General features: G+C 38.7%; 1 protein-coding gene across 20 annotated transcripts in view; it reads right to left on the minus strand.

Annotated features, from left to right (window-relative positions):
• Positions 1–12,468, minus strand: part of LOC118263928 (teneurin-a) — a 330,884-nt gene that overhangs the window by 10,089 nt on the left and 308,327 nt on the right. For 4 of the 20 annotated variants that reach the window (XM_050705300.1, XM_050705290.1, XM_050705302.1 and 1 more), the window contains one exon: positions 9,256–9,375. The exons of 5 other annotated variants lie outside the window; for them this stretch is intronic. In XM_050705300.1, coding sequence (XP_050561257.1) covers positions 9,256–9,375 — 120 coding nt within the window. Of the gene's footprint in view, positions 1–1,280; positions 1,636–1,724; positions 1,879–1,961; positions 3,848–3,936; positions 4,341–4,426; positions 5,153–5,246; positions 5,483–5,571; positions 5,763–5,849; positions 6,078–6,179; positions 6,423–6,586; positions 6,762–7,242; positions 7,408–9,255; positions 9,376–12,468 lie in introns of all 20 variants that reach the window. 11 more of the 20 variants (XM_050705291.1, XM_050705285.1, XM_050705286.1 and 8 more) reach the window with 11 other exon arrangements.

Genomic DNA, 12,468 nt, shown 5'->3' on the forward strand with positions numbered 1-12,468 from the left:
CCATTCTCTCCCTGCAAATTAAATTTTATTATTTACACAGCGATAGGGATTCGCATCTACCGTACATACATACATCAACAATTAACAATTAATAGAGACTATTTACAAAATATATTTCACAAACACTCACACGATCATTCCTCACCGTTTACACACACCTATTTCACATTCACACCATTTGGCATATGGATGGCGGCACGTCACTAGCAGAGTTCGTCCCAGGCGAGCCACCAGGCCCCGCGGCAGTCCGAGCGCTTCCGCCGCCGGCGCTCGGCGCGGTCCGACCGCTTCTTCACGAAGCGGATGTTGTACGGGTCCTCAGGCTAGCTCCGGGTATCGTGCCACGTCGTGCACGTACTCTCCCTCGTAGCCAGCTGCTGATCCAGCCTTCTGAATTTCATCTAACTCAGCTGCGGACCAGTCCAGCGAGCCGCCGAGTCCACTGCGCAGCGCCTCGCGCTCGCGGTGCCACGCTTTCCGTACGGCTGCGGCCCGTGCGTGGTGCAGCAGCCGCTGTCGCTCCCGTTCCGCACTGGTGCCATACCGTAGATTGACTATGCTTGTTTTTCCATGAATCTTAACGTCCGCGTATGAACGTCCTCCCTCAGCGACTTCATGGAATGTTACATTAAGTTTTCCTTGCATTCGTTTCAATTGTTGTTTATCGTCTGCGGCACGCCAGGTGTCTTCTTTGACAAAGTAGAAGACATCTTGTTGATCACCGTGAACAACAAATGAGAATGGCAGAAGATGAGATCGATTGAAGACTGAGGTGTAAACATCGCGGTAGATAGCGTTAGCCGAAGGCACGGTGGTAACGACTGCACGACCACGAGAGTTGCGTGAGACTAAGATACCACGTCCGAATGGTGGCTCAGAGTCAGATCCTATTCGCTTAGGAGCCAGGTTCAGGGCGTCAGTCTTGAGTGCTGACATTGCCGGAATAGACAAACTTCTGAAATCAGCTATCCTTTTATTTGACATGTGTGATAGGAAGCCTGATTCTATAGTGACTGTTGGAAGTAGAGACATGGCAGAAGGAAGTCCAGGACTAGTTTCAGCTGGCGCGGTGCCCCAAACTGGCCGGCCACGAGGAATGCTCGGTAATACTGATCCACCGGGTAGTTCGTCAGGGTAGAGTTGAGGCGCAAGGCTCTTTGTATCATAGCCAAGTAATTTCAGCCATGACAGGTGATCTAAAACAAATGAAAAAGTTAATAAAAGTCAAGAATATTAAAAATTCTTGAATTGTAACGTCAAAAGAAATGTGCTGTAGGTACCTGTTGGTTTCTTGTTCTGTGGCCGTACATTGATAGGATCGTTCCCATTGAATCTATAGAGATGTAACTGTGTTGGGTTGTGAATCCTCTCAATGAGATTTTCCCATAGTGGAGACATCCATTGTCCAATCAAGGGGTCATAAACTTTTCCATTTGCCATATGGACTAGAGACGTGACTTGATCCAGGAGTCCTCCACAGAAATCAACGGGAAGGTATAAGTATGGGTTAGAATCGTATACAATATGGCCGTATGGAGATCTCATGATTTCTCTTATTCCTTCTCCGTATTGATTGAAAATCATCACAGGTGTACCACATTGGTCCGTTGCAATGTAATATTTATGGCGAGCAACCTGTAATCAGAAAAAAATATTAGAAACTTAGGTATCTATTACATACTTTTTCTGTTATCATTTTGGCACTCTGTTGTGTCGCTACGTACCTGTGTGTAGATCAGATGTCCTCTGTCGTCATATACCAGGGTCATGAATCTGTTTTCACGTGGCGAATAAATATGGCTGACTTCGTGAGGCCTGTCTTTGTTTGTATAGAAGAATTGCGTAACATTTCCGAAGTTATCTTTTCTTGTTGATAGCCTAAAAATTAAATTTCGTTAGTACCAGAGATATTTTACAGTTTATTTTTATAGCAGTAGACACAAAGTTTAGTTTCTGCTTACCTGTCTAGATGGTCGTAGAAGTATCGAACATCAAATCTTCCTCGTTTTGTTGCTCTAATCAAAAGTCCTTTAGAATTGTATTGGAATCTCTCTTCTCTTGCATTTTGAGATACCAGACCACGGCTATCATATCTATATTGACCCTCACCGAATTTCACAATGCGATCCATATCATTGTATTCCATAGGTATAGTATTACCTCTGTATGTCAGCGATAACATGTTACCGTTGTCATCATATCTAAAGCCCCATGGTTCTTGAGCCTCCACTCCAGTAAGTTGACCATCACAATCCCAAGTATAGTTTTTGACATTAGTATAAGTATTAACACCCACATTTCGTGTATGAGTGCGTGTTTGAGATATTCTTCCATGTCTGTCGTAAGAAAACTCCATTCGGAATACTTCCATTCTGTGGATATTCACAGTAACTTCTTTTTCTAGGAACTGGTCGTTAAGTAAGCGAGAGAACATTGCTATTCCGTCGTATACAGATGTTTCATTCCATTTCTGCTTCGATACAGTAAACTGTCCGAGTATCTCCGGAGCACCCGTTTTGCTGTTGTATACAATGTGATGCGGGATTAGTGTTTGCCCACCAATTCGACCTTGGACGGAAGTTATTCTATAATTGTTGTCGTATTCATAAATAATTTTAGCATTGCTGAGTCCAGTTTTGGCACCGTAGTCAAGCCTTTCTTCAGTGAGTAGTCCACCTACATAAGTGGATTCCCATCGATAGTCTACATCGCGGTCAACATGTAGTATTTCTGATGGTAGACCACTGGCTTCTGCGTAGTGAATCTGTGTTTGACCATCTCCATGTATGACTTCGGATACTTTATTAGTTGTGAAATAACGGTAGACAACTCTAGCTCCATCGCCTGGGAATACTGTCTGTAAAAGTTCGCCAGTGTGAGCATAGTGTTGCAGATATTTCTTGGAGGAACCAGGTGGTGTGTATGTTACTCTCAAAAATCCAATTGACGGTTGCACACTAAATGAATGGTTTGATCCCGAAGGCAATATAACGTGTGTTAGCCCGCCGTCGTTATCGTACTTGTATTTGAAGCTTCTTTGGCTGGCTAAGCTTATCTTGGATACAAGGTTACCTTCATTGTAGTAGATGAACTTTGTGCCGTCTTGTGGACTCGTGATCTCCGAAAGCATTCCATGTGGGTCATAGCTATAGCTTTCTTCACTGTCACCCCATTTCCAGCCGTTGATTCTATTGAATCTATCGTATGAAATATTGAGGGGGGCTCCAGCACCATGCGGATTGAATGAAAGTGGTAATCCAGCGACATCGTAAGATATGGTAAACAGTGGGTTTCTGTCAGCGTTGAAGAAGGTTTCGCGGCTCTTAAACTGATCAAATTCAATTATAAGCACTCTGGAGTCATTCACCCATATTTCTCTATTCAAAGTTTGTTGAGGATTCCGTACATCACCCACTAGAGTGTATAAGGAATACATGTTGTTCACCAATGCATCTCCGAATGTAGTGGTTTGATGTGACCACATGTGAAGCATCTCAGCTTCTATTGGCAAGGCAGCCTCTAGGAGTGGGTGTTTAGCAGCGGCAATACTTTCGAACTTTCCTGCCCATGGTGTTTCAAGTAGTAGAGTGTTGTTTGTATAAATTTTGCCTTCCGTTATTTGTTTACCATTATTTATAGTAATTTGTTTGAACGATTGCCCATGTAATACGTATTCACATTTCTTGGCAACTCCTACGGGAATAGTGCTTGATGGGTTTGATACAGTGACTGCTAATCCATAATTCTTGGCAAGGCCAGACGTTATATGAACTTGTTCACCCGACGGCATTATAATTTTGGTTACTCTTCCTAGTTCGTCGTAGTTGTAGATTACAGTATCACCAGCCTGAAAATGAAAATATATTTAGAGGACATTCCACGACAGAAATAATTAAATTTATTTGTATGAGAATTAAGAAGTATGTGACAACTTACCCCTGATCGACTGTTCAGTAATCCACTACTTGCATCGTAATCAAACTCCATTTCAGTGGAACCCTTCTCAGAAATTCTGGTCAAATAGCCTATTCCAGAAATCTTCAACTCAAGTTTATGGTCTTGTGTGTTTTCGATGGAACTAACAATGTTGCTATAATCTCTCAGCAACTGTATTTTATTTCCGGATGCGTCGGTGACTGTAGATAGTTTCCCGAAACTTGTATTCTTTGAATACAGGAATGAGTATCTTGTTTTGCCTGATGTCAAGTCTTTAGTAGTGATATGTTGGCCATAGCGGTTGAATACGTATATTTCTGATGTTGGTGGGTAAGGTATTCTAAATTCTCCGTTTTCATCATGAGTTGGTAAGTAGTGTTTAAGGGCCAAAATATGAAGAGATCCTGCAAGAACAATAGGAATTATTAATATGCATTTTCCAAGAGCAGATATAAACTGAATTATTTTATAACGGTTACAATAAAATTACCTTGGTCAACTACGTTGAGAACTCCATCTGGAGTTACAGCAAGAGCAGAAATAGTTTGGAATTTAGCATTAGACGATAATAAAGTTTCAGTGCTTGTAGGAGGTTCATCACCCGCTGCTACGCTAAGCCTACATGGACAACCAGCATCGTCTCTAGAATTCGTTGGTACAGCTGTTGCTGAGGCTGAGGAATTACATTCACAGCTTAATTCCTTAAGGTTTTCTTGTACCTTTCCAGCGAAATGCATGATCTTTCCAGATGGGTCGATAGATTTGATAGCGTTCGTTTTCTTAGAATCTGCCTCAGCGACATACAGAATACCACTGGGTGCAAAGGCAATAGCTAGTATAGTGCCTAAGCTAGAATCTTCTCTGATGTCAGTATTTGTTCGATTAGCAGGCTTTGCAACAGGTTTTCCATCGTTGCCGAGGCGGCAATGAGATGGTTGGCCCGCGACCACCTTGATTTTCATATCAACTGTTAATTTCAGAATAATCCTGTCGTCTATGAAGTACAGAGATCCGTCAAGTGGAGATAGAGCTACTCCAGTAGGCCATTGTAATTGTGCTTCATATGGTGGGATTGCTCCTCGACATGGAACAGGTGACCAGTGGTTGTGATGGCCGTGATGTCCTACAAGAGTGTGTATAATGCCGTTGGGATCAACTGCCCTTATGTTGGTTCCATCTGCGATGTACATCGTTCTATCTGCAGCAATTGCGAGACCTAGAAAAAAGGAATATTTTGATTAATTAAAACAATTTTTAAATAAAGTAAACCACCAAAACAAAGTAGAAGTAAAGAATAAAAAATATTGTACCTTTAGGATGAGCCAGTTTTGCTTTGATGGCGGGACCTTCATCACCACAGTTGGAATCGTCTCCTGGTACGCAACGGTCTCCGTTACCAACTACAGCTTCTGAATTAGTGGCTGGATCTCTGACCTTTTCTAAAGCTATCACTCTTCTAACTTGATGTCTCTCAGAATCTGATATGTAAAGATATCCATCCGCTGGTGATATGCAGATATAATATTGATATGCAACTTGCGTAGTTCTGAAAGAGAAATATAATTTGGTCAATACTCAAGGACAATGGCAAAGATCATACGAAATCTATATTGTAATAAAATCTGCTGTACTTACTGTAATTGAAGAACAGTAGTAACAACGCCTTCAGGAGTGATACGTCTGACAAGATTGAAGTCACCAACATACAGGGATCCGTCTGGACCTGATGTTAGTGCTGTCGGAGTCAAGAGACGAGCATCTGCTGCCTTGCCATTGCAGTGGTCAGGACATTCCAAAGAACGCTGGAGACCGGTTCCCATTACAACCTAGAAAAGACCAAAATTGAATTAATTTTAATTCATATTATTAAAATTACGTAATTTATCTTGATAAGGTAATTTGTTAATTTTTACCTGTACGGTCCGAGGATATTGCTTCAAGTGAAGAAGTGCTCCATCACCTTTTTGTAGAATACCCTCATGGAAGTTGTAATGATGGTGTATATCGAGACCCCATCCTCCGATATCTGAGATGTCTACGTCGAAGCCTGCCAGAGTTGCCGTTTGTGTCTCCCACACGATTGACGAGCATGATGTGTATTCATATCCAATTGATATTTTAGCTTGTGCTTGACCGTATACCTGGAATTATTACAATTTCAAAATTAGTAATTAAGAACGAACCAAAGATTTCCATCAGAAAATATCATACTTGCTTATAATTTAAGTTCTTTGATCTCTTACCTTTTGTTTGTATACGTTCCGTTTGTTCCAAGCGAAGATATGAGTCAAGTCGGGATCAGCTTCGTAGGTGTGGGTGTGCAAAGAGCCTTCGATTTCAACGCGGACATGTACTCGAATGAGGGATGCTGGGACTACACGACGAGTAAGCTGAACGTGGACGCATGACAGGTACCCAGCTGATTGGGAAGAACGATACGTGAGCTTCACCAACGAGCCAGGGATGCTAACAGATTCGCTTACAATCTGGAAAAAGGAACATTGTTGGTTAGAGATTGAAATAGATAGAGAGTAATACTGATCATATAGTGCCCTAATTATATCCTGGGTTAGATAAAATGGACATCATCATCATTATTGTGTTAAACCTTAGAACCGGTTGTTTGTCTGAATTCATGTGTTGTATTTACCTGAGCCTCAGGGTAAATGACGGTGGTAGTGGTAGCAGATGAGGCAGCGGGTGCTGCCAGTGGTGGAACCGCTACTACTTCAGGCCTCAATCGTTCATGGTCATGTGCAGCACAAGGTGGAGTTTCTGCCTCCCACCATTGTGGAGTTGGTGACCAGCCGATGCGAGGTGGAGCCCTAGAAATTATGTTGCTTTAGTATATTTGTTTTAAAAATTCATAAAATATAGTTAGATAAAATTATAGGGTCTTGTTCGCTGCAGAAGAAACTCTTGGTAGATAGAACAGTATGTTACACTGGACTCAAGTGACACGATAGCATCTAAAGTATTACCCTTATCACACTTCATACTAGTATTATAAATGTGAAAGTTTGTTTGTTTGAGTGTTTATCCATCAATCACGCTGAAGCCATTGAACGAATTTGATGAAACATATACAGAGAGGGTATGAGCTGTCTTGGGTGATAGGACTTTTTAGTACATGAGAACGCGGGCGAAGTCGCCGACAAAAGCTAGTTTCTCACAATATCTTTATCTTACTCCGTACTACTATCAACTACTGTAATACAAATACCAATACATACATACATATTTATCCCAACACCTGCAACAAGCATGTTTTGTTATAGTATAAACTTTACTGAGAAGTTCACTCACCTGGGCGTTGGTACTTTAACGTTGTCATCACTAAGTTCCATCTGCACTGGTGGCAGAACCACAATCTGGTTCCAAGGTACGAAGACAGTCTTCCTCAGGGGCTTGAATGGTGATCTCTGGAACTGCAGCGTTACCGCGCCTCCTCCATTCACCAGCACGTCAAACCTAAATGATGATGATGTTATTACAGACGTACGAAATGGTAGTGTCAGGTAATAGAGGTCTATTTCACTTTTTATCGTCTTTTTGTCTTTTTACATATTTAAGTGTGTTTTGGTTCAATTTGCTTTATCTTTTTTTTAAACGTTGCCCCACACTTGCTTTGTCATTTCCAAGGATTGCAATACGATCCTCTGAAAGGTCAACATTTTCATTTCATTTGACCCTTATACTAGCTGGTACTAGTGTTCTGAATTGTAGTCTACTCGTTTATCCAATAAACAGACACACAAGTAGGTACTAAATAATATAAAATGCCTCGTTAGGCAAACACGATAAAAGTGCAGTTAATCCTCGTAAAATGCTGTAACAAGTACTGTTAGTAGGTACTCGTATTCCATTCCTCCGTTTTAATGATCCCTTATAATATTTTTCTTGTCATTAATTTAAACAACGTCCGCACAATATTTTTCAGTTTTTCTTTGTTTCTTTCCAACGTTTTTTTTACCTTTAATGAGAGTTTGTTATCGGAACGTGTTGAGCAGGGGTTTAGTTTGATAATCAGCACTTCGAGTAAAAGAAAAAAGGCGACGTTCCTTCCCGTTAAATTTTTTGCAAGGCTCCGTGACGTTATTTACGATCTCGAGAACAAATAAAAGCGCTGTTGATTTTTTTTCTGCTTATTTCTAAGAATTTCGAAATCGTGCTTCATTACTGAAAACGTCATTAAAGTAAGTAGTCTCGAAGTGGAGTCGTTAAATTACGGAACTTTGAACATTTGGAACGATCAATTCGTTTATTATTTGGGAACGCTACCGGTAATAGTTTTGGTAAGTTTTAAAGCTACATAAACAGTTACTGAGTTACGGTAATTGGTTTTTAAAAGATAAAACGTGACGTGTTATTTGATAACATGTTCACATGATACAGGTTTCGTTCCGCCGCCTAATTCGATTTTATACTTGATGCCTTTACGTACGTGCGACGAATATCAAAGACCGTGTCCGAAAATTAATGACGATCCTATACGAATAAAGACAAATGTTTGTACAGACATTTGTTCAAATATTTTTGTTTGTCACGCAATGTTCAATTACTATGTTTAAAACAATTTAGTTCCATGACTCAACGATCATCGTGACTAAAGGGATTTTTCTATTTTCTATCGTTGTAAACTTTATATTTAAAGAAAGCTTTGACATGGTGATTGCCCTGAGCGGTCGATGCCAAATTATTTTATTTTTATTCGTTTATTTACGCTGCGATCTACGTTACGGTGAATCACCTTAATTCATGTTTACACGGCGTGGTTTCTTAACTAAAGAACAATTACGTTTCTTAAATATTTTTTAATAGGTGGCGTTTTCAAATAACTTGCTATAATTACTAAGATGCCTGAGTCGCGTTGGAAATAAAGTCAGTTGATACTTAATTGAAGTAAACAACATCAATTAAAATTACTTGTTAGTGTAACCGTTTTTAAATGTAGCTTGAAAAAGAGAAAATAGTCCTAAGTTAATTAAAGAAAATAGGTGTACCTTTAGCGTAATTAATTTTAACATTATCTGCAGTACAATATTTTGAGAATTAGATTAAAATATAAAGATGATATTTTTGCTGAAATGGTTTTAGTTTTCATTACTTAGTTAATTTACTTGTTCTCAATGAAAATGTATACGTAAATTTTTAGATATGCATAGTTAAACGAAACTGTGGTATAAAATTATTTGTGGTATTAACAAAAACACGTAAGAAATGCACAACAGTACTTACCAACCATTAAACACAATCAGTTTTAAAAAACCACTAAGATTCATCGATTAAAATATATAAAATAGCACTTCGTTTACTAACCATCCACCCTGTCTGGTGAGAGTGAATCCGAAGCGAGCCTCCCTGTCGACGGAGACCCTGATGCCGATGATACCAAGGCCTTGTGGTGAGACCACCTGACCCCTCATCACGGAGACACGGCTGCACAGACCAGCTCACGTCAGTTCGAGTCACGGAGCCACAGCACATGGCACTGAGCGATACGGTTCACACCAATTCAGAGTCAGAGGCTATTGTTTTTTATAAATCTTAATTGGTATTGGAAAATAGGCCTTATTGGTGGTAGAAGAAAAGAATTTTTGTTTAAAAAAATAAGGATTGGTAACGGAGGTGCCTTTTGTGATTTGAAAGACTATCTACTTGATTATTTTTTTTATTATTGTTGGTGAAAATAAGGTGACTAAAAATAAAATTGGGTCATAAAAACAATAGCCATTTTTATAGGACTACAATAAAAAGATTGTATAGTTAGGACAATAGCCCCTGACCTAAGACACATTAGATACACAATGTGTGAACCGTATCGTTCAATGCACACCTTCGGTCATAAAACTTTGAGCGAGGTCTCGTGCTATGCTTCGTAATTCATAGTGTAAACGCTGTGAGAATGAAGTAAAGTATGAAAATAATATTGAAAAATAAAAATAAAATAAGAAGTCTTAGCATTGCACATTCTCGTATTAGGATCAGCTAATTCTCTAGGACACATTTCTGTTTACATTTTTGTTAAATATTTATTTACAGATTCCCTCTATTTAGCCAATTAAAATATATTTAAATAAATTACCATGAAAAGTAACGTAAACGGAAATCTACCTAGGAAGGTATGTATGCATGTAACAGCTGCCACACAAACCATAGTCAATCAATTTTGTTATATTACTTCATGTTTGAATGTTCGGTTACATATTCATGAGGAATGAAATTGGTGCAAGAAATGTTCGCGTATCCACAATTGATATCCAAATTGGAAGAAATTTATAAACGTTTTTGTTGTGTGCTTGATTATTTTGAATTTAAAAAGGGAATGGAAGATGGTTTTAACTATTTTAAACGCGACTTTGTACTTAGTCCAGCGTTTAATGTAATGTTTGATTCAGAATATCCGTAGTGAATCTCTGCAGGGCGCAAAAGCTATAAAATACGACGTGAAAACCGATATCGGAGCCAAAAATGTATCCGTTGAAAGTGCACGAGGAGAAATGTCGACATAAACGACCGTTAAACCAAAGATTTAGTTCCCTGTCAGTATTCATTACAACAAACAGAATGGATCATTGATTTTAAACCGCCGTTCACTAACAAAGGAGAATGCTGAAAACCCAAAGCGAACAGATGTTGAATCTTTAATTAAACTTGTGTTGCAGATTTATAAAAACAAATTAAAGGTGAAAAAAAATGCCTGACTATTTCATTTACTTAGTGCATTAGTCGATTCGGGAAGAGTATTATTAGTCATACAAACATCTATGACTGTTGTAATTGTCAGTTAAAAGCTTAATTATGTTGTATAGGGAATAGACAATAAGACAAATCAAGAATGTTGTATCACCCTTGGTGAGTGGTTGAGGGCTATTGACAGTTGTTCTTATTCGAATTTCTCGTAGAAAGCAAAGAAAGTTTGACTATTTATCCGTTGGCCAACTGAGATTCTCTACGTTACTACTAATTACTCTTTATATCATTTAAGAGAAGGTTTATCATTTGGACCTGGTTAGAACGGTCCTAGTGGCCACGTGGCTTCTTATGCATGAGAGTACGGGTTCGAAACCTACCAACGCTGTGACTTTTTAGTATCGATCTGACTTTTTCCGAGTTATACGTACTTTCCAAGTTTATTTAGACACCACTGTCAAACGGTGAAGGAAAACATCGTGAGGAAACTTAAGATTATAATTTCTAATTATAAGTCTGAAATCGCCAACCTGCATTGAGCAAACGTGGAAATTATTACTCAAACCTCCTTTGTTTGAGAAGGGGTATTTGCCCAGCTGTGCCTAATTATAGGCTGATGATGTGTTGTGAGACTCATCCTGGTTTTCAATGATTACTTGATGTATTCCTGATAGTGTTGTGTTTTCATCATATTGTATTTATTTAGAAGACTGTAAACGAGACTGACCTGTTAGTACTCGTAGTGTAGTATGACATCGGCACAATAATAGATGCAGTCTCATATTAAATATGTAGTTCAGTAGGTCTAAAAGTATTAAGTGCTTTTTTCATTAATTTCTAGTACTTGATTAACGAACATTTGCGCCTGGTAATTTCTATTAACATCGTCTTTGACCTCAACTTAATCTTCAGGGAAAAATAGCATATCATTGAATATCATAACTTAATCTTAAGATGATACGCTATCATTTTGTTTAGTTATACTTTGCACGAATTTAAGGAAATATAATAGGACCTTTTTTCCTATAGTTTCCGAGGTTGTAGGTCGTGTTAGTTGTAATGCCTTGTATGTTATTGTAGATTTTATGATAAGACTCAGGACACTTAAAATCTGATCAATCGGAAAACCTAGTACCTCCTACAATATATGTATTACTAGATTCTGCCAGCGGACTCGATCGCGTTCCCGTGGGATCAAAAGTAGCCTATGAGTTATTTCAGACCAAAATCTACCTCGGTAGCAAATTTCCCTTCTGCCGTTTTGACGTGAAGGAGAAACAAACAAACGTACAATCTTAGCAGGATTATGGTTTTTGGCAGTACTTAAATTTTGTATAACTATTTAAGTAGTCATTCGTATTCTTAATACAGATGGGTATAAACTATTATACACTGACAGACAGACTGACGGACAATTCAATTTGACGTTTCAAAAGTGCCTTATTTAGGATTAATTGAAATAAATGCTTTGACTTTGACTTTGACTTTATACTTTCAGTAACTTTCAGAACCTATTCTTGAGAGGTAGATCTCCAGTAGTTCTTTTGGGTATTTGATAAAGTACTGGAAAGGAAAGCAGAGCTTTCAGATTTTTTATCGATTTGATTTGATTTGATCTCATCAGTTCTTTGAGTTTAATGTAAGCTACTATGCAATATTATGAGGTACAACTCCAAATAGAAAGTTAGCTTTTGTAATAAAAATGTTGCGAAATCTTCAGTAAGGATTAAAAATTCATAGAGCCTTAATTTTTTTTTATGGGACTATCTTGCCACTTCCTTCCGAAACCGCTGCAACTCCTTTAAGTCATGATCTGCAGTAGATACAACCATGAAAACA

The sequence above is a fragment of the Spodoptera frugiperda genome, chromosome 27 (genome assembly GCF_023101765.2).
Source record: "Spodoptera frugiperda isolate SF20-4 chromosome 27, AGI-APGP_CSIRO_Sfru_2.0, whole genome shotgun sequence".
Classification (NCBI taxonomy): Eukaryota; Metazoa; Arthropoda; class Insecta; order Lepidoptera; family Noctuidae; genus Spodoptera; species Spodoptera frugiperda.